Consider the following 21999-nt stretch of genomic DNA (forward strand, 5'->3'; position numbering starts at 1 on the left):
GGAGACACGGACATTCATCAAATAATTACACAACCGTTCGTTTCAGCTGTGAGAGGTGTCATGCAAGAAAGTTTCCAGGAATTCATGAGTGTGTGTGTGTGTGTGTGTGTGTGTGTGCGTGTGTGTCTTGGGGCTGTAGAATACCCACACTAGGTGACCAAGAAAGGAGTCCCTGAAAGAATCCACATTGAAACAGAGCCCTGAGCCTGTGTGAGGGTTCACCAGGCAGAGAGGAAAGTGGCAGGCTGCTATTCAGGCCGAGGGAACAGCAGGTTCAGGGATTGGAGAGGGGGATTAGGAGCATCAGGGAAATGCAGGAAGCCCAGGTTGCCAAGGGCAGGGGTGAGAGGCTGAGGATGAGGCTGCCAAGGTCAGCCTGTGAGCCACAGCCAGGACTTTGGACTTCACCAGGGAGCCACTGAAGGACGTTGAGCAGAAGAGGTCCCTGGGAAGACACCATTTTAAGAAATGTCCTCTGGGCCTGAAGAGGATGGAATGAAAGGGAAAGGGGGAGGTAGAATATTCAGATATGGCTGGAGTGTTCTGGAAAGGAGGTAGTGGAGCCAACTGAGACAGGGGACAGGTGAAGGAGACTCAGGAGGGATGGAATTCAGCAGGGGACCTTTGAACATCAGCCTGCCCTCACCAAGCTCACTGCCTCAACTCTGCCTCAGTGGCAGCCAGCTTTTAAGTGCCCTGGCTCTCAGGTCTTAGGTCTGAGAACCTATGGGGCAGCAATAGGCCCAGCCAGGTGCAGGGACACATCCGGCCACCTCACCCTCCAGGGAAGCCTGGTTCTCTGTGCCATCTCCAACTCAGACACACAGGACACATTTAGAACTAAAGCTTTCCCACCAGGCTCCAGGGAACTCCGGGTCCAGGCACACATTTGACGCCAGGCACACAGACGCCAGGGAGGTGCCACTGTGCTTGACACTGCAGGCATCGAAAGAGCGTCAGAAGCCCAGGGCATGGGCCACTCAGCCACAGGCTGTGTATAGACGCAACATATTAAATAGGAAAAAAAAATGTTAATTAAAATGCCAGAGCTCTAAGCCTGTCCCATAGCTGCTGCCAAGGGTGTCTGCCAATGGCACTTGGAGGTCAGGAGCATGGGGGACCAGGGTGAAGAATGCCACCTCCCACCTCGCTGGGGTTGGGAGACCAGGAGTCAGGGCTGCCCTGGCACTCTTCACACAGGGCGGGGCATAGGAGAATTTACGAGGCCTTTACCTCTAAGCCTCTACTTTTATTTTTGTTTTGTTTTGTTTTGTTCCGTTTTGAGACAGAGTCTCCCTGTCGCCCAGGCTAGAGTGCAGTGGCGCAATCTCCGCTCACTGCAACCTCCGCCTCGCAAGTTCAAGCGATTCTCATGCCTCAGCCTCCCAAGTAGCTAGGATTAAGGCACACACCGCCATACCTGGCTAATTTTTGTATTTTTAGGAGAGGTGGGTTTCAGCATGTTGGCCAGGCTGGTCTTGAACTCCTGACCTCAAGTGATCCACCTCTGCGTTTTTAACCAGCTCCCTGGTAGCCGATGTCCTTGGTCTAAAGACCACTCTAGGAGCAGGTAGGCTGGGCTCCCTCCTCTAAGTGCCAGACCCACTGCAAGACAGAGGGATGGATCACAGGACCCTGAAGGCACCTTTTAGCCCTAGAGCTCTGAATCCCACTGGGTGAGGGGCCCAGGTGACCCCATTTGCGATGCCATGTGAGCAGCAAGTGCCGGCGTGCTCCAGGCTCTTCAGAGGTAGACACCTTTCCTCGCTCTGAATGGATTTTAGACAGGATGTGGAATCATGCCTGCTCGGCCCCTTTTCGTTGCAAATGTCAACCTCAGGCTAGGTGGAGGAGGGACTGCTCCAGGGCAAAGATGGTGGAAAGTGGTACATAGCAAAGGCTTCTACCAGACACTGGTGAATGGCGCGCGGGCCTGTCCGGCCATCAGCTCGGGCTCCAGGCTGCCTGTGTCACTCCCGCCCAGGGCTCACCTCCAGCAAAGTCTACCATTCTTCCTTCCATCCCACCTTTCCGTGCCACCTGTCCTATCGGAGGGCCCAGCAGTTCAGTCAGCATTAGGCATGCGTGTCTCTGGTCATAGAATGAATATCTAGGCACCGTAGGGTTTGGTAGAGCAGCCCAAAGGATAGGCAGACACATAGAGCCCCAGGTTAAGTGGCGACACCCATGTCCACATCGGCATGTGTTTCCCCATCACGGGCGTTGGGATCCCATCAAGTCTGTCTCAGTCCTTAGGTCTGTCTTTCTGTCCCTCTCTGTGTCTGTCTCTCACTTTGAATCATGGCCAGCCTCAAGTTCCCCAGCCTGGCAGGCAAGGCTGGGAGTGATTTCCCAGCCTTTGAGAGTAGCATTCCATGCCCCACTCACCATCCCAGCTCTTGCCAGTTTGAGCAATCCTGGCCCTTGTTCTCCTGTAACCAAGCACAGGCATCCAAGGACAGGCAGGAGGGCTGCTTACATAGGTTCTTCTACCCTGGGAGGTGGGGAATTCGGGGTTGAGGCCGAGCTCCCACCCTAGCTTGCTGGAAGCATCGGTGAACCGCTCTGAGCCTTCACTTTCCATCTGAAATGTGCCCTTTGCACCTTTATCCCTGGGGGAAGGCAAGAGAAACTGAGGCTCCCCAAGGGAATATCCAAGTGAAAAATGGTCTCATCTTCCTTGGATATCAAAACAAGTAGAACAAAGAAGGGCTGAGCTGGGGGAAAAGGGAAAGGAAATGGTAGTTCCCATAACCTGGGCTTTTACCATAGCTAATGACATTGAACGTCACCAGATACCAGGCCCAGGTAATAAAAATACGGATAGACTTGTCTGATGACCTAGGCAGTCACTTTGTGGCAGGGCAGATGGACAGGCCATGCACCAGCAGTGCCAGCTGGAAGCAGTGTACTGGGTGGGCAGTGCACACGGCCAGAGGGACAGCCACTCAGGGCAGCTTGGGGGAAGGCATACTCGGAAGGGCCTCCTTCTACAAAACCTATAAATCTGGAATGAACATACTTTTTCACGCATTCCTGGTCTCACAAAAAATAAGGGAAATCCCCAAGACGTCTACGGACAAAAACCAAAATCTGTCAGCTAACGCCAGAACCAGAGCAGTGACCGATCACTGAAGGCAAAAGCTGATGTTGTCCTAGAGGCAAAGGCTGCCACAGGACCGTTGTCGGGGGTTACATTTGGGGATGCGGTAAAGTGGAAAAACACAGCCGGAGACTCTGTCATTCAACCCGAGTCTCTCCAAGGGGAATGAAGCGGCCCCTGGACCCCGGCCTCATCCCCGCACCTCTTCTCTTCCCCATCCCAGCAGGAGTTAATGTAAATCCTCTCTGGCAAAAGGCATCTGCTGCTTAGACCCTAAAGAGTCTTGTAAATTAAGATTAAATATGTGTTCAGCAAAAACAAACAGCAAATTTAGACCCCCCAGGGTCTTCTCAGATACACTATCAATACCAAATATAAAATACCAAATAAAAATCAATACTAGATATAAAATACCATGCACAAAATACTTAATACTTATCAATACCAAATATAAAATAGTATGCACAAAATACTTAAAGAACTGTAAGATGAAATCACACACGTGAGCAAACAACAGGAAACTGACAGACCAGGAAAACTTGAAAGAAAAAACAAATCCAACATTTTAGAAATTAAAAATATGGAACATTGAAAATAAATAAGAGGGTGAGTTAAACAGCAGACTAAATAGGTGAAAAGAGAATTTCAAAAACAGAAAAAAGATCTAAGAAAATTATCCAGAATGCAATGCACAGAGCTAAGATGGAAGCTATAAAGGAGGAATGACTATATCTAACAGAGTAGCCACCAGCCCACATGTGGCTTCTTAGATTTATATTTGAATTAATTAAAATTAAATACAACTAAAAACTCAGGTCTTTAGTTGCACTAGGCATATTTTACCTCTGCCGATTTTTCCTTTTTTCTTTTTCTTTTTTTTTTTTTTTTAAATGGAGTTTTACTGTCACCCAGGCTGAGTACAGTGGCATAATCTTGGCTCACTGCAACCTCCACCTCCCAGGTTCAAGGGATTCTCCTGCCTCAGCCCAGGCACCTGCCACCATACCCAGCTAATTTTTGTATTTTTAGTAGAGATGGGGTTGTACCATGTTGCCCAGGCTGATCTCAAACTCCTAGGCTTAAGCAAGCCTCCTGCCTCAGCCTCCCAAAGTGCTGGGATTACAGTCATGAGCCACCGCACGCCATCCACGAGCCACATCTTAAATGCTCATAACTACACGTGGCTAATGGTTATCCTATTGGGCAGTGAAGGTTATAGCAGATTTTCATCAACACAGAAAGTTCTGTTGGACAGCACCAGGTCACAAGACAGGAAAAAAAAGAAACTCCAACTTATGTCTAGGTGGAATCCTAGAAGGAGAGAACAGAGAGAATGAAAAAGGGATAACATTGTAAGAGATAATGGTTCAGAATATTCAAAAATGGGGTACAGAGATACAGGAAGCACAATTTATATTGTTCAGAATAAATTTTAAAAATCCACATCCAGCCACATGAAACTTCAGAACACCGAGGACAAAGAGAAAATCTCGAAAGTAGCTAATGACAGCAAAATTAGATTTGCAGCAGACTTCTCTTTAGCAAAACGGAAGACCTGCGATCATGGAACAACGTCTTCCAAGTGCTAAAACAACACACGGGCTCTCAACCTACAACTGTGCACCCAGCAAAACCCCTTTGAAGAAGAAGGGTGAAATAAACTTTCTTCAGATAGGCAAAAGCTGTGACGGTTTACTACCAAAACACTTTTAATCGAAACATCTTTTAAATCATGTTCTTCAGGAATAAGAAAAGTTATTCCAGAAGGAAGGTCTGAGGACAAGAAGACATGATGAGCAAAGAAATTTGGTAAACATGTAAGTCCATGATTTTAAGCAAGCGTTAGCAGTATGAAATAATCATCACGACAACGTCTAAATGAGGGCGTTTTAAAAGAGGATAGAATTAAAATCTTGGATGCGGCAGCGTGTAACTCAGACCGAACAACCCCAGGTTTTGTTAAGATAAATATGTATAGTAAGTTTGCAAAGGTAATCATTAAGGCAGTGGTCCTAGCCGGGCTCTACCCCCAGGGTTGAAACCAAAGAAAAAGTTATCTTCCATCCAGACCAGCTCCGTCCGACAGAAACTAATGCAAGCCACATGTGTAACTTTAGACCTTCTATTAGCCACATTCCAAGTAAAAAGAAACGGGTGACATGACTTTTAATAACACATTTTATTTAAAGTGGTATATCCAAAATATGATCAATATGTTATCAATTTAAAAATGATTATGAGATAGTTAATATTTTTTTTTTTGGTGCTGTCTTCAAACTCCAGTATGTGTTTTATTTTTATTATTTATTTATTTATTTGACAGGATCTTATTCTGCCACCCAGGCTGGAGTGCAGTGGCCAAATCTCGGCTCACTACAACCTCTGCCTCCCGGTTCAAGCAATTCTCCTGCCTCAGCCTCCCAAGGAACTGGGATTACAGGCACACACCACCACGCCCGGCTGATTTTTATATTTTTAGTAGAGACAGGGTTTCACCATGTTGGCCAGGCTGGTCTTGAACTCCTGACCTCAGGTAATCCACCCACCTTGGCCTCCCAAAGTGCTGGGATTACAGGCGTCAGCCACTGTGCCTGGCCATTATTTTGTATTTTTAGTAGAGACGGGGTTTCACCATGTTGGCCAGGTTGGTTTTGAACACCCAGCCTCAAGTGATCTGCCTTCCAAAGTGCTTGGATTATAGGCTTAAAGCACCACACCCGGCCCTTAAGTCACTTCTCAGCGTGAACTAGCCACGTGATGTGTTCAGTAGGCACACGTGGTTTGTATCGGCCATACTGGACAGAGCAGTCTGGACAGTAGGTGACAATCCTGCAGGGAACAGAGGCCCCCGCTCCATCACTAAGTGTCTACTCTGTGCCAGACACGAGGCTGAACACTGCGCACACCATCTCATTTCGTCCTCACGTGAGATTAAGCGTTATCATCATCCCCGTTTTACAGAGGGGAAAACCGAGGTTGAGAAAATGTAAAACGCTTGCACAAGATCATCTGGTTGGTAGCCCACTGAGCTGGGATTCAAACCGAGGGCTCCCATATTCCAGGGCCAACCTCGGACCCTCTCAGCCAGGGGTTTCTCTATGTGGTTTATTGCATTGGGCCACATAGTAATGATTTTAGGCTTTGTGGGCCTGTCTCAACTACTCAACTCTGCCATTGCCACATGAAAGCAGCTTCAGACAATAAATAAACAAATAGGCATGGCTGTGATCTAATAAAAGCTTTATTTAGAAAAGCAGGAGGGAGGGCTGGATTCAGCCCCGGGCCATAGTCTGCTGACCTCTATTCTGGGCCAACAAATTGCCTCTGAAAGGCCCCTTATAGGGGAGACCTCAGTGTTCACACTCAGTAGTACCAACATTCTGGGGGTGGGGTGTGCATGCATGCATATGTGTTGAGGTGGGTGGAAGGAGGCAGAGCCTCTCATTCCAAAGTCCACAGGCATCCTGGTTTCTGGGAGGATCCAGAGTGGCTACCTTTTAGTGGTAGGTTCTGAGTTTCCACCAGGGACTCAGCCAGCGCCCCTGACTCAGCAGCCTGGCCATCAACATGAGTTATTTCTGCTCTCAAGGCTGAGAAGGAGGGAAACAAAAACCAGGATTGATGGAATCCGGACATAAAAATCTGGCCCCTTAATGCCTGCATTTTGGAAACTGCCTTTAATTAATGGTTTATGACCCCAAAGGCCTGCTAGACTCCCCCAATCTCTTCTGTCACACAGTCTCCCTGGCGCTGAGTCCTCGGGGTTGAGGGAGAGGGAGGCGGTGGTGAACAGCGATGGTGAATAGCTGTCTTGCAGAAACCAAAATGTGTGGTTTGTGCATATGAACCCAGCTTGGCCTCTGGCATTCCTAGGGCCTGGACTCCATAAATAATGCGAGTTGTAAAGTCAGCTCTCCTTACAGCCCCAAGGCCTGCTTGCTACACAAAATAACCCAAGTAACCCACACACACTCACAAAGACACACAGGCACACGCACACACGCTCACACATGCACACCAGAAATCTGCTGCTTCTGTTTGTGCGCGTATCTGTCATCCCCTTCTGACCCTCTGTTCCCTCTCTCGCTCTCCTCTTTCCAATTTACCTTTCCATCGTTATGGCGGCTGGGCACCCTTTCTCTCCCCAGATGCTGTTCTTTGAACCTTCCCCTCTTCTGGGGGACTCAGGAGCAGGTGCTAACTTCTGCTCCCATCTCCTTTCTCCCCTTCCCATGCCCCTTTAGCTCCCTTTCTTGGGGAGACGTATAGTAGCCAAGGGCTGCAGACACCCGCAGCCCACCTCCCTGGGCATAGAGCAGAAAGATGTGCCCTCATCTCACCGAGAGCCACACCCCTCCCATCTCGACCAGGTAGGAGTCCAGCAGGGACAGTGAATTTCTGCCCTGCCAGCCTGGACAACCAGGGGGACTTGTTCCCTCCAAAGTCACCAAAGCTGCACCCAGGAATGTAGCAGGAAGGAGGCAGCAGCAGCTGAACTCTAAATGTGGCTAAACAGTGCCCAAGCCCCAGGAGAGGGGCCCTCTATCACCTTTAGTAGCCACCTTGACTAAGTGTCTCCTGTCAGCCTGATAAAAGAGACATCAGAAAAAAATATTCCTATATGATGAATGTATTTGGGAGTAAACAAAACGGATTAGACTCTGGAAGCATAGCCGTGGCAAGCCATAGGTGCATCTGGAGAGGGGACAGCAAAGGGAAGATTTTGTTGGCAAAAAGAGAAGTTCACATAAGCTGCTTGGAAACAGACTTCATTGGCTCTGGAGGCTCAAAGCTAGAGTTGGCATCTGTTCATTGGCGGAGACATCGTTACCGGGCAGCGGTCTTTGGAGAACATCTTATCTGAATTGCTGCAGTCCCGAAGAAGGAATTTCTTGGGGGGTTATTTTAGAAAGTCCTTGAGACAGTCCTTATCTCAGATATGCAAGCATCAGTTCCCCTCCTTCATGCCTTTGGGCTCTAATTCTTTTGGATCTGACAAAAGTGATTTCATCCTGGTGTCTGCAACTTTCACACTCCCATAGCTTCCCATTCAGAGTTGATAACATTCATTTCAAGCTAGGAGGCAGATACGCTCATCATTCCCATTTTATATATGGAGAAACGGAGGTTTCAGGAAATCTGCCTGAAGCTGAGGTCTGTTCAGCTCCAAAGCCTGGTCCACATGGATGACACGGGCCATGTCTTGGAACTTTGGTTAACCAGATTTGGCCACACGTCACCTCTCCTCTTCCCAGAAGCACATAACAGAGGTGAGACTCAGCTACTGGAAAAAGACAGTGAAGCCCGCCAGGCTGGAGGCCTCCCGGGAGCTCTCAGCTCTCTCCCATCCAGGAAAGATGCCCTGTTTCAGTGCCTGTTCCAATCCCTATAGAACTTGGAGTCCTGCGTCTGATCAGAAAGACTTCCCTGCAAGCCACGCCAGTCCATGGGAGCCAGGCACCAGCACTGGGCACTGGTCTGCATCCCTGGCTGGACAGCCCTCTCACCAGGCCGGAACCTGGGGCCCTGGTGGGCCTGCAGAGGCAGCTGCTGTTTCCAAATTCCCAGGTACTATGGCAACAGGAGGTCACTCAGACTGGCGACCTGCACAGAGCTCTCTGCACCCTCTGCCATTTCCCTGGGAAAAATAAAGGCCTTCAGCCACTGAGAAGGGAAACACGACCATGTTGGCAGTGACCTCTCAACCTGTACTTGTCCCAGCATGGACAGCCCTGTCACACTCACCCCGTCTGAGTCCTCACAGCAGCCCACAGAGGAGGCAGGCAGCACAGAACAGTACCGGGCTAGCATTACAGAGGGGAAACTGAGGCACAAGGTGTTTGGGAGACAGGTTTTGATGGAGATGGGGATGATGGATGAGTGTGTGGTCACCAAGTATGTGCAGCTCTTTTCAAAGAGTCCCTCAAGGAGTTTAAAATGGAGTGAGGGGCTTTCTGCGCTACCTGCCGAGGGCTCCAAACGGCGTTGTTCTGGATTCCCGTCGTAACTTAAAGGGAAACTTTCACAATGTCCAGAGCCCTTGATGTCCTGCAAATGAAGGAGGAGGATGTCCTTAAGTTCCTGGCAGCGGGAACCCATTTAGGTGGCACCAACCTTGACTTCCAGATGGAACAATATATCTATAAAAGGAGAAGTGATGGCATCTATATCATAAATCTGAAGAGGACCTGGGAGAAGCTTCTCCTGGCAGCTCGTGCCATTGTTGCCATTGAAAACCCTGCTGATGTCAGTGTTAGATCCCCCAGGAATACTGGCCAGAGGGCCGTGCTGAAGTTTGCTGATGCCGCTGTAGCCACTCCAATTGCTGCCGCTTCACTCCTGGAACCTTCACCAACCAGATCCAGGCAGCCTTCCAGGAGCCACGGCTGCTTGTGGTTACTGACCCAAGGGCTGACCACCAGCCTCTCACGGAGGCGTCTTATGTTAACCTACCGACCATTGCTCTCTGTAACACAGATTCTCCTCTGCGCTATGTGGACATCGCCACCCCATGCAAAAACAAGGGAGCTCACTCAGTGGGTTTGATGTGGTGGATGCTGCCTCGGGAAGTTTTGCGCATGCGTGGCACCCTTTCCCGTGAACATCCGTGGGAGGTCATGCCTGATCTCTACTTCTACAGAGATCCTGAAGAGATCGAAAAAGAAGAGCAGGCTGCAGCTGAGAAGGCTGTGACCAAGGAGGAGTTTCAGGGCGAATGGACTGCTCCGGCCCCTGAGTTCACTGCCACTCAGCCTGAGGTTGCCGTCTGGTCTGAAGGCATGCAGGTGCCCTCTGTGCCCACCCAGCAGTTCCCTACTGAAGACTGGAGCGCCCAGCCTGCCACGGAAGACTGGTCTGCAGCTCCCACTGCTCAGGCCACTGAATGGGTAGGAGCAACCACTGAATGGTCTTAAGCTGTCCTTGTGTGGGCTCTTAAACAACATATAAGATTCATGGAAAATAAATATCGAGGTTTAAAAAAAAAGAAAAAATGGAGTGAGGGAAGGCGTTGCAGGGAGGGGGTTTGTAACTTGAAAAAGTGATATTTCTAGGCTGTCTTTTTTCCCCCGTGTCAAACATAATATAGTCAATGCAGAAAACGTGGGAGACAAATACACACACAGTCACAAATGTGCTCACACACTCACACGCCACATTCACACACACAGTCGCACAATTACCTACCACTAGACAGACGTTTCATGTTTATCCAGCTCTTACTTCATATCTATTTTTATATGTTAGATTTTAACCATCTAGTATATTGTGTAAATATACAAGTATATGTAATAATTATACACTTTACATCTATGTATAATTTTTAAACCACAGTCAGGGTTACACTGTGCCTGCTGTGTATTCCTTTTTCTTTTTCTTTTTCTTTTTTTTTTTTTTTTTTGAGACACAGCCTCGATCTGTCACCCAGGCTGGAGTGCAGCGGTGCAATTTTGGCTCACTGCAAACTGCGCCTCCTGGATTCAAGCGATTCTCCTGCCTCAGCCTCTCGATTAGCTGGGATTACAGGCACACGCCACCATGCCCGGCTAATTTGTTGTATTTTTAGTAGAGACGGGGTTTCACCATGTTAGCCAGGATGGTCTCGATCTCCTGACCTCATGATCCGCCCACCTTGGCTTGCTGGAATTACAGGCATGAGCCACTGCGCCCAGCCCACATCCAGCTAATTTTTTCGTATTTTTGGTAGAGGTGAGGTTTCCCCATGTTGCCCAGGCTGATCTCAAACTCCTGAGCTCAAGCCTTCTGCCCGCCTCGGCCTCCCAAAGTGTCGGGATTACAGGTGTGAGCCACCACACCCAGCCTGTTTAGGTTTTTATTTAATCCTGTTTTAGAGAGATTCTTTTTCCCTCTGAATTGCATCTCTGTAACCTAAACTTTGTATATTTACCAGGCATTGATGCAGCCAACCATAGATGGAAGAGCGGGGTTGGAAAATGTTGGTAGATGGATTTATGTATTTATTTATTTATTTGGTCTGTGAGGGCCACTCCAGAAACTGCTTTCAGTGTATTAAGAAATGAAGCTGAGTTCCATTTATCCTAAGAAAATAAATCACCTGGTTGCCCAAAGGTGACTGCCGCTGTGTTGTTTACAATAGCTAAAGATTGGAAACAAGCCCCATGCCCATCAGCGGGAGGCAGGTGAAATACATTACGGAGCCTCCTTCTGATGAATCCCTCGCAGCACAAAGGTACTACAGGTCTCTACTGAGATGGAAAGATGTCCTTCACAGCGAAAGCGAACAGGCATATCACAAAATGGGCGCACCCTGTAGGCAGGCGGGTCTGTGTGTGTTTGTAAGTGTGGCTTTTCTGTATCCCAAAGAGTATTTAGCAGCTGGCTGTCTCTGGGTGGTGTCAATGGAGAAAAATGAAGAGACAGGTCTCAGTCATTTTAGGAGGTGTATTTGTCGAAGTTAAGGACGCGTGCCCGGGAGACAGGGCTATGCCTTTCTCTTTTTATTTATTTATTTAAGACGGGGTTTCACCGTGTTGGTCAGGCTGGTCTTGAACTCCCTACCTCAGGTAATCCACCAGCCTTGGCCTCCAAAGTGCTTGGATTACAGGCGTGAGCCACCATGCCAGGCCAAGCTATGCCTTTCTCTGAGGATGATTTAGAGGGCTCCAAATTTAAAGGGGAAAGGACAGGATATTGACAAGCACACAGTTTTCATATAAGAGGGGAATGGTGGAAAATAATCATGCGTGCCTTTGGCCCAGCGAATCTGCATTTTTATATAAGGTAACATAGACAGATGGGGAAAATCCAGGGAATCGGCATTTTTATGTAAGATTTTTAGTAGAATCTTATAAATGGGGCAGGGGAAGTCAGATACGCATTTGTGCCAGGGGAGCAGAGGGGTGAATACTGTGTGAAGATACGCTAGCCATCTACATTGTCACGGTGAATTTTAACAGACACGCTTTAGGGTAAATATCTCGGCGCTCACTAGGAATTTCCTTGTGGGCAACACGTGAGGGAGGTGTGTAGCTGTTCATCCTGAAGCCATCTTACGCAGGTTTGCGTGACCGAGTTCCCAGCTTGACTTTTCCCTTTGGCTTAATGAGTTCGGGGTCCCAAGATTTATTTTCGTTGGAAATAGATGCTCGGTGCCGCAAAGAAAAATTAGCACTGAGACAAAGGATCTTTTAGCAACGCAATTTTTACTTCCTGGACTGCAAGAAGGCTACTCTCACTAGCCATCTTGCCACGAGAGTACAATATACAAAGAAAAACACACAAAATTATTTTTTACGCATTTGAGGTCGTCCTTACTGCCGTGTCTGATCTCAGTTGGCTGGAGCCAGACCTCACTATCTAAACTAAAACCCGATTAGCTAATAACTTAAAGCTTTTTTAAACAGGTAAAAGCCATGGAGAGCTGGGACGTGCCCGTGAGCACATCCAGCACAGATATCTTGTGCTGGATGTGCTCACAGTCTCTGCTGCCTCCCGGGACCAGCCTGAGCAGCTCGGCACACTGGCCAGCACAGATATCTTGGTTAAAGTACAAGGACATAGAGTGTGTTCTTACGTGCCTGTGAGCATGGCATGTTTAACGGCTCCACAGGGCAGGGCTTAACAGAGTTATTAGCACACTTATTTTTTAACAAGAAAAGCAACTTTAAAAAGGAACTTTTCTGCTTCCCACAATTTTCTTTTCACAGCTGCATGGGGTGATCTGATTTTCTGTTTTATTTTTTTTTCTGGCACAAGGTTTTTCTTTTCTTTTCATAGATTACTTCTGTGGTGGGAGCACGGGCAGAAAAACAAAAAAGCCAAAAGCCATTTTGATTTAGAAGAGAAGAAATGCGCGGCGGGCCTTCGTCCTCTGCCTCCGGGGGTGTGGCCTGCCCAGCCCCCGCCCGGCAGCCTCGTCCCCCAGCGTGGCCTGCACTTGTGTGTTGCAGACTCGGACAGCCAGTGCAGCCCCACTCGGCAGAGCCTCAGCCTGTCGGAAGGCGAGGAGCAGATGGACCGGCTGCAGCAGGTGGAGCTGGTGAGGACCACCCCCATGTCCCACTGGAAGGCGGGCACCGTCCAGGCCTGGCTGGAGGTGGTGATGGCCATGCCCATGTACGTCAAGGCCTGCACGGAGAACGTGAAGAGCGGGAAGGTAGGTGACTCCGGCCCCTGGGGGACGTCCTCCATTCCCTGTGTGAGCTTTATGCACCCAGAAGCTGGCCTGCCCCCCGCTCCCACCCTGGAGTCAGGAGAAGGCGCAATCTAGAAGCCAGCCAATGCCATCAGTCTCCGATGTACCTGCTCAGCCACTGTGCCACCCTGGCAAGGCACAGAGCCCTTCTGAGCCTCAGCTGCCTCATCCTGAAAATGGGCCCAAGCTTCCTTTACCCGCCAAAGGGAAAGGGCTCTTTCTGCCTGGACGGGAATTCCAGCCCACGTCACAGCTGCAGAGGTTTCCATGTGCCCTGACCCCACTGTAGGAAAGGAGGCTAGGAGATAGGAAGGAGCCCCCCGCCAACACACCCCCTCTAGGGCAGGAACCCCGCAGCCCCCACATGACACTGCCTCCCGGGGGCAGGTGCTGCTGAGCCTGAGTGACGAGGACCTGCAGCTGGGCCTGGGCGTGTGCAGCTCCCTGCACCGGCGCAAGCTGCGCCTGGCCATCGAGGACTACCGCGACGCCGAGGCGGGCCGCAGGTGAGGCCACCGCGAGGGGCCCCAGGGGAGGAGGGAGAAAAGTCCTCCTGAGGCCTTTGGTCACACAGGTGGTGGAGTGGGGCACTAAGGGCTGGGCCAGGTGTGGGGGACATCAGGCTGTGACTAAGATGGTCCGGGGATGCCCCTGAGGAGGGGGCTGGGGCGCACCCCTGCCCTGCTCTGGACCAGCCTGCTCCATAGAGAGACAGACACACGCAGATGAGAGGCCCCAAATGCCCTAGGACACCCCCCAACCAATGCGGGAGCCTCACAAGCCCCCAGAACTCCTCTGTCTCCCGGGACCAGCCTGAGCAGCTCTGCACACTGGCCACAATGATGTCTGCTGCCGGCTCTTACCGTTCCAGGGCGAGGAAAGACGGTGCGAGGCAGAGCAGGCGGCAGAGATCAAATAAGCACGAGTGGGCTCAGTGAAACCTCCCACATAGAGGAGGGGGCCGGGCGGGGCAGGGGGGGCTTCTCTTAGTGGGCATACCTGGGAGCTGCAGGGCCTTCCCATCAGGTGTACCCCCCCGGCCACCCGTCTCCGCCTCTCACACCACCCCTCCCCTGTCCCTGCCTGCCTGCCTCTCTTTCGACTTTCTGTGAGCAAAATTTGTTGAGCAGGGGCGGCTACAGGGTAAAAGGAAGGAACCCCCACCCCCACCCCGCCCCACCCCATTCTGAGTTTGTGGAGAGGGGAGGAACTCACTTTGTAAATCTGACACTTCTGTTTCGCATAATTATGTCCTTCACTGGTTTCCCTATCATTTTTGTGCAGTTAATTAATCAGACCTGGTGGTGTGTGCCGTAATTTGCAGAAGCAGCTTAGTGGATTTTTTTAGAAGCAGGGGTTGGGGTGGAAAATCGGGCTGGTTTGGGAGCAGGGAAACCAAATCCATGTGTATGCTGGGGAGGGGCCCTTGGCGTGATTCTCGGGTGGCAGGAAGTGCTGAGGTGAGATGACCAGAAACGTAGGGTGCGACTCAGAGGGAGAAAGTGCCAGGCCTCAGTAGTACCATCAGGACACTGGCCCACCCTAGACAGGGCTAGGCTGAGGGACAGGGGAGGAGTCATGAGGGCAACCCCTGCTGGGTTTCCCACCTCCTAGCCAGTTTCATCCCAAAGCCCCTCACCATCCTTGGTCACCCAAGTTGGAAATTCCTCCTGCCCCCTCGCCCCACACCCAGCAGGGTCCATAAACACTGCCTGTGTTCACTGAACAGGGTGGGGATGACAGCTTCACCTCTCGAAAAGTTGAGGAGTCTGGGCTACTGCCTGGGTTCCCCCTAAATGGGATTTGGGCTGCCATAACAAAATGCCACCCCCGGGGGCTTAGACAACAGAAACTTCCATCTCACAGTTCTGAGGCTGGAAGTCTGCGGCTGGGAGGCCAGGATGGCTGGGACCTGGGGAGGACTCTTTCCTGGTTTGCAGAAGGCAACCTTCTTGCTGTGTCCTCCCATGGGGAGGGAGGGAGAGGGAGGGGGAGAGAGTGCTGCCTCGGATCTCTTCCTGTAAGGACAATAATCTCACCATGAAGGGCACCCCTACAACCTCATCCAATCACCTCCCAAAGGCCCCAGCCCCAAATACCACCACATGGATGGTTAGGATTTCAGCATATGAATTGGGTTGGGGGGGACATTTAATCCCTAACAGTGGCACCCTGTAACCTCCAGAAAGCAGGAGTCTGTGGTGCCAGGGATCATGGACCTCTTGCTTAGACACCCCCAGGGCTTCCTGGAGGAGGCAGAGGCCTTATTTGGAGTTTTCTATTCCCAGTGGGAGTCTGGCCTGTCTCCAGTTTGCCAGCTGAACTTGCTTGCCCTCTCTGGGACTGTTTCCCACCTGGGAAATGAAGGGAGTTAAATTAGGACAGTGGTTTTTAAACTTTCGAGGCTCATGGGCACTTGAGAGAATCTAATGAGAGCTTTTGACACTTTCTCTGGAAGAAATACACAAAACTTCACAGCTTTTCACTGCATTGGGTTGGTGGGTGGGACCCTCTGGCCCACCCACTTTCAGGGGTCCATGGACTCGGGGGTAAGAACTCCAAGTGAGTTCATCTTCAAGAACATTTTCAGCCATGATGTCTTGTGTGCCCATTGGGGAAGATGCTGCCCTCTCTGGGACTGGTCTCTTTATCTACAAAATACCAATGACAAAACCCAGCAACCCCCTTGCCAACGTATCATCACCACCTTATGGATATCATTTTATTTATCCTCACATCAATGCAGCGTAGACATGCTTATTCCCATTTTAAAGATGGAGAAGACTGGGTGTAGTGGCTCACGCCTGTAATCCCAGCACTTTGGGAGGCTGAGGCAGCCAGATTACCTGACATCAGGAGTTCGAGACCAGCCTAACCAATAAGGTGAAACCTTGTCTCTACTAAAAATACAAAAATCAGCAGTTGTGATGGTGGGCGCCTGTAATCCCAGCTACTGGGGAGGCTGAGGCAGGAGAACTGCTTGAATCCAGGAGACGGAGGTTGCCGTGAGCGGAGATCACGTCGTTGCACTCCAGCCTGGGCAAAAAAAAAAAAAACCCAACTCAAAAAAAAAAAAAAAAAAAAAAATTGGAGACAGTTAGGTGCAGAGAAATGATGAGCAGAAAGTCACACCACCAAAGACCTGACTTCGAAGCCATTGCCTTTCTGGTATCTCATGCCGCCTTTGTGTTAAAAACAAGAACAATGACAGCTCCCCCTCCTCCTATTTATGGAAGACCAGGTGTGTCCCAGACCGTGTTAGGGGTTTTGCATTCTCCACTCTTTTGGTCCCTACAACTCTGTGTGGCAAAGACGATTCTCCCCCATTTTACAGAGGAGAAAACAGAGACCCAGAGGTTCAAGTTCCCAGAGCTAAAAATAATAGAGCCAGAACAGCCCCCCATCTTCCGTGCTGTGCCGTGACCCAGACGATGTCTAAATTTTGTGCGTGTTCTCAGATTTCAGAGTCTAATCTGACTCCAGTTCAGGGACAGTGACAAATTTTATAAAATGTCTGAATTCCTTTTAAAATCATGCTTTTTTTCAACTTGGGCTCTTACAATAAATAGCTCAAACCAACAGCTGGGAGCAACATATCGCCAAGCTGGGGCCCCATGGGGACAACATTAACGAAAAGACAACATTTCTGAAGGGCAGAAGCACATTAATTGTGGGCATGCAGATGGAGATGGCTGATTATGGATGGTCCTCTCTTGAGTAGGTTAAGTGGGGTGCCCCCTCCCCAGCTTCCCACCCCAACTCTGTTGCACCACTGATTTGCTGAGCAAACTCTTGCTCCAGAGAGGAGAGGAGCCCGTTCTAGTCTCCATCAGTGACAAACCTGGCCCAGTGGCATCTGATTCAGAGGGCTGTGGGCCCTACCTCCTGCCCGAGAGAAGGCTCCTCCTGTAACAAGGCTGAGCCTGGTCCTTGAGGGGCTGGGAGGGGTACTGCCCCAGGACCTTTTCATCCTAGAAGGGAGGTTGTCTTGGGCCAGAAGGCTCCAGTTCAGGAGCTCCAGCTGGGCAGCCTCCAGGTGGACTGGGGCAAATGCCCCGCTCACCCAGCCCTGCTCCGTCATCCACACATTCGACTGTGAAACAAACACTGGTGAGTGTGAACTCCGAGCCTGAAGGGGCCCTGGACATTCACAGATAAGCCACCCCCAGTCCTGCCCTCCAGGAGCTGACTGTCCAGTGAGGCAGCTGGCCAGATGCATAGCCATGAACCACAGTGTGACTGGTCTGGGGATGGGAACTCTCAGGGACTTTGGGCACAGAGACCCAGCATGGCATCTTGGAAGACTTCCAGGAGATCAGACATCTCTGCGGAGTCCCTAGGAGCTCACCAGGGGAAGAGCGTGGGGTGGAGAACAGGCCGGGAGACAAGGGGCCCCCGGTGGACCAAAGTGGTTCTGGGAGGCCAAGGGACAGAGGGAAGGAGACTGAAGCCAAGCTGGGGGCCCACCCTTCTCTTAGCCATTCCTCCAGCGAGCATTCCATCAGCGTCTACTGTGGACGTAGCACTGCGCTGTTTGGCAATGAACAGTTTCTGTCCAGGCAGGGCTTATCTGCTAAGGTGGGGAAGAGAGAAAATAAACGAGTGGACACGCCAGTTAATTGCTAAGGTTCAATGAGTGATTAGAGCGTTGAAGGAAAGCGCAAGGGACAGTGAGCAGACTTGGGGGCAGCTTTAGACAGCGGATTCAGAGGACAGGGAGATTTGACGCCCAAGGGGTGAGGAGGGGTGAGCCCTGGGGGGGGCTGGAAGGAGCCTGGCCGGGAAGGGGAGTGGGGGGGGGGCGGGTGAAGAGCTCAGTGCTTCCAGGAAACGACCCCCCGGAGCCCGAGCCCCATGTGCCTTGGGAGAGGGGAAGTCAGCCAGGGCCAGTGCGGATGACCCTCGTGGAACACGCAAAGGACTCCCGATTTTATTCTTGCAAAGAGAAGCCACGGAGTGTTAAGCAGGGGAGTGCATGATCAGATTGACATTTTTGAAGGACCCCCTGACCGTCCTGGGGAGTGTGGAATAGAAGGGAAGCCAAGGCAAGAAACAGGGGGCAGTCAGGGACAGTGGCAGAAACCCACACCAGAGATGGCTGCAGCTTAGAGCTGGGACAGGTGAGAAGGGGACAGAGGATGCACTGACCAGAGTGACCGATAGACAAGGACGGGCTACCAGCTTGGGAGCTGGGTGACAAAGCAGGGCCCCTGGGTGACAGTGACAGTGAAGGGGAACAGCTGAGCCATTAAGTATGACACGGCTGTGACAGCCAGGGGGCATCGAGAAGGCAGTTAGAGGCTGAGAGAGGAAAGAGGAGCTCAGAAAAGAGCTCAGAGCTTAGATGCTCAGAAGAGAGTGGAGAGTTTGGGAGTCCTCCCTCAAGGTTGCCTTCCAGAGCCCTGGCGATGGGTAATACAGCGACAGGAGTGCCCAGAGAAAGAGAGGAAGGGTTAGGAAGGAAAAGGAGCGCATTGTATAGCAGCATGTACCCCAGCAGGGCGCTCAGGGGATGCTCAATGCATATCCAAGCATGAAGGCAGGAAGGACAGAGAGAACCCACCCAGGACCCTCAGCAGGAGGGTGGCATGCCTAGCCGTCTCTGGCTGCTGCCCCAGGAGCAGAGTGGAGTGGCTTTGCAAGCTCACCACTTTCCCTTTCATGTACTGATCGATTTGTGGCCCCCTGCGGCTCCAGCTTAGACCAGCGCTCTCCCACCTGTCAAGCCTGGAGCATTTTGCAGTCCCTTGCAGGCGGGATGCGGTGGTCCTCGTTCCTTCTGCAAGGCTGCCACTGTGTGGTTAGCAGAGGAATGACAGCCATGCACAGACACACTTTCACCGGCTTAAAAATTCAAGCCTTTGTGCACCTGCTGTATACGTGGTACAGGGGTCATTTATATGTGGGGCACAGGGGAATCTGAGACCCGGCAGTGCAGTGGTAAGACAGAGGGTTTGTAATCAGCCAAACGTGGACTTTAATTCTGTCTCCAGATGGGCCACTGTGTGGCTCTAGGCAAAGTCAGAGCGTCCCATCTGTAGAGCAAGGACGGCAGCAGTGCCATCTTCACACACGATCAGGACCTGCCTGGCCCACCTGAGGGGACACCCAACATCCCCAAAACAGGAGAACAGACCGCAGAGCGCTGGGGAGGGATGTGCCAATCGGGCAGGCCAAGCCCAGGCTTTATGGATCTTGGGGATGCTGTGGAGGCCCCCAGGGAAATGAGGGGGGCTTAGGCGGAGAGGCGGGGTCCCCAGAGGTGCTCCCTCCCGCCACACATGGCCCTTCTGCTCCCCACTCACCCTCACTGCGTCTGCATGTGGGATTCTCAGATTTTCTCTTCCTGTTCCCTTCAATTTGGTTCTCTCTCTCTCTCTCCTCTCTCTCTCTCTCCCCTCCCTCTCTCTTTCTGCTTCTTCCTCTTCGTTCTCCATATTCCTCTGCTTCTTTCTCTCAATGTCTCTCTCTTCTTCTTTCTCTCTTTGTTCCCTGTTTCTGTGTCCCTTCTCTCCCTGTCCCTTTCTCTCTCTCCGTCTCCCTCCTCCATCCACCTCTCTCCCCATCTCTGCTCTGTCTCTCTTTTCTCTTTTTTCCTCTTGATCTCTTGGCTCCATCCCTGCCCACATCTGTCTCTGTGGCTCTCTCGGTCCTCCCCCTTCCCCAATGCTTTTCTTCTCTCTGCATCTCCATCCATCTCCACCCGTCCATCTGTTTCTGCCGCCTTTCCCCACCCATCCACTCTCTGGCCGTGTCTCCTCCCCAGCCTGTCCAAAGCTGCCGAGCTGGACCATCACTGGGTGGCCAAGGCCTGGCTGAATGACATCGGCCTGTCCCAGTACTCCCAGGCCTTCCAGAACCACCTGGTTGATGGGCGGATGCTGAATTCCCTGATGAAGCGAGACCTGGAGAAGCACCTGAACGTGTCCAAGAAGTTTCACCAGGTCAGCATCCTGCTGGGGATCGAGCTGCTGTACCAAGTGAACTTCAGCAGGGAGGTGAGGATCAGGGCGCAGGGTGGGGGCACCTTCCCCTGCTCACCCCTCCCCTTGGCATCTACTGTCTGTTCATCCGTCCACCCACCACCCATCTATCCAACTGTCCACCTATCCATCCATCATCCAGCCATCCACTGTCTATCGATCATCCATCCATCCTTCTACCAATCCATCCATCATCCAGTCAGCCAGCAACATCCTCTCTCCCGCCTTCCTTCCAGCAACCCCCTATTGGGCATGAGGCAAGCGCTGTGCTCAAGGCAAGGGAATGGGAGCCCCCATCCTTGGAGAGCTCACTGCTTATCAGAGAGAACCACAAGGAAGTGGGTGATGCCAATATTGTGGGACATTGTCCCAGTGAGGGAAGCCCAGGGCTTTATGAACACCTAGAGAAGACACACCTACTATGTGTACCCACAAAAAAAATAAAATTTGAAATTTTTTTTAAATGTTTGTTATTTATTTTAAAAAGAAAGAAAAAAGAAAGAGAAGAAGCCTCCAGGGGGCTCAGGGACAGCTCCCCGGAGATAGCAGTGAGTAAACTGAGACGTGAAGGAGGAAGCCCAGGGATCAGTAGAAGACATGAGGGGAAAAGCAACCTAGCAGAGGGAACAGCATGGCAAAGGCCCGGAGGACTGATCCATGGCAGCAGAGTCCTGTTGGGTGGGGTGCTGGCTTTGAGGTGGGGAGTGGTGAAGCGGGTGCTGCAGAGGCCACCGGGGGCCTGAGCTGCTGGGCCCTGTGGTGCTGACTCCAGGTAGGTGACTTTTCTTAGAGTGACGTCAGAGCCCAAACAATTCAAAGTCAGGAGAAGAGGAACAGAAGAGGGGCCTTTGTCCCCCTTCTCAAACACCCCTTGGAAAGCATTCACTGTGTACCTCCTGTGTGCGTGGCACTGGGGTCAGTCCCTGTGGGACCCAGGAAGCCTGTGATATGGCGGCGAGGTGGTGAGGGAGGACTTGGAATCAGCCACGTGGGTTTTCATTCTGACTCCAGGACGTGCCGCTGTGTGGCTCTGGGCAAAGTCAGAGCTTCCTGTGTGTGGAGCAAGAAAGCAGCAGTGCCTTCTCCAGGCCATGCCGAGGACAAGGAGTGACAAGGTCATGGGCCCTCGCCCCAGGCCTCAGTTTGCTAAGGAGGCAGTTGTGGGAGATCACAGCAGTTACATGTAAAAAGAAGTGCAAGGGTCAGGCCTGGTGGCTCACACCTGTAATCCCAGCACTTTGGGTGGCCGAGGTGGGTAGATCACAAACAAGGTCAGGAGTTCGAGAGCAGCCTGGCCAACATGGTGAAACCCCATCGCTACTAAAAATGCAAAAAGAAAGTAGCCAGGCGTGGTGGTGGGCGCCTGTAATCCCAGCTACTCTGGAGGCTGAGGCAGGAGAATTGCTTGACCAGGGAGGCGGAGGTTGAGGTTGCAGTGAGCCAAGATCGCACCACTGCACTCCAGCCTGGGCGACAGAGCAAGACTCCGTCTCAGGAAAAAAGAGGTGCAATGGGCCCCCACTCCACACGTGGCCTCTGTGTGTCCCCTTGTCCCTCTGACTTGTCGCCTTGTCGGACTGTCTCTCCACAAGGCCCTCCAGGAGCGCCGGGCCCGCTGTGAGACGCAGAACACTGACCCTGTGGTGTGGACCAACCAGCGGGTGCTCAAGTGGGTTCGGGACATTGACCTGAAGGTGAGGGTGATGGTGGGGGTCGGGCTGGTTCTTGGGCATATGCAA

At 51.4% G+C, this 21999-nt stretch overlaps 1 protein-coding gene and 1 pseudogene across 6 annotated transcripts in view; both read left to right on the plus strand.

Annotated features, from left to right (window-relative positions):
• Nucleotides 1-21999, plus strand: part of KAZN (kazrin, periplakin interacting protein) — a 1289243-nt gene that overhangs the window by 1227660 nt on the left and 39584 nt on the right. For all 6 annotated transcript variants that reach the window (XR_004275924.1, XR_004275923.1, XR_004275922.1 and 3 more), the window contains 4 exons: nucleotides 13033-13238; nucleotides 13665-13783; nucleotides 20044-20275; nucleotides 21853-21954. Coding sequence is in view for 3 of the 6 variants with exons in the window: in XM_032301155.1 (XP_032157046.1) it covers nucleotides 13033-13238; nucleotides 13665-13783; nucleotides 20044-20275; nucleotides 21853-21954 (659 nt within the window). In the remaining 3 variants the exon portion in view is untranslated. The remainder of the gene's footprint in view (nucleotides 1-13032; nucleotides 13239-13664; nucleotides 13784-20043; nucleotides 20276-21852; nucleotides 21955-21999) is intronic.
• LOC116566587 lies at nucleotides 9032-10069 on the plus strand (annotated as a pseudogene).

The sequence above is a fragment of the Sapajus apella genome, unplaced genomic scaffold (assembly GCF_009761245.1).
Source record: "Sapajus apella isolate SASKATOON/1434 unplaced genomic scaffold, GSC_monkey_1.0 scaffold43, whole genome shotgun sequence".
Taxonomy (NCBI): Eukaryota; Metazoa; Chordata; class Mammalia; order Primates; family Cebidae; genus Sapajus; species Sapajus apella.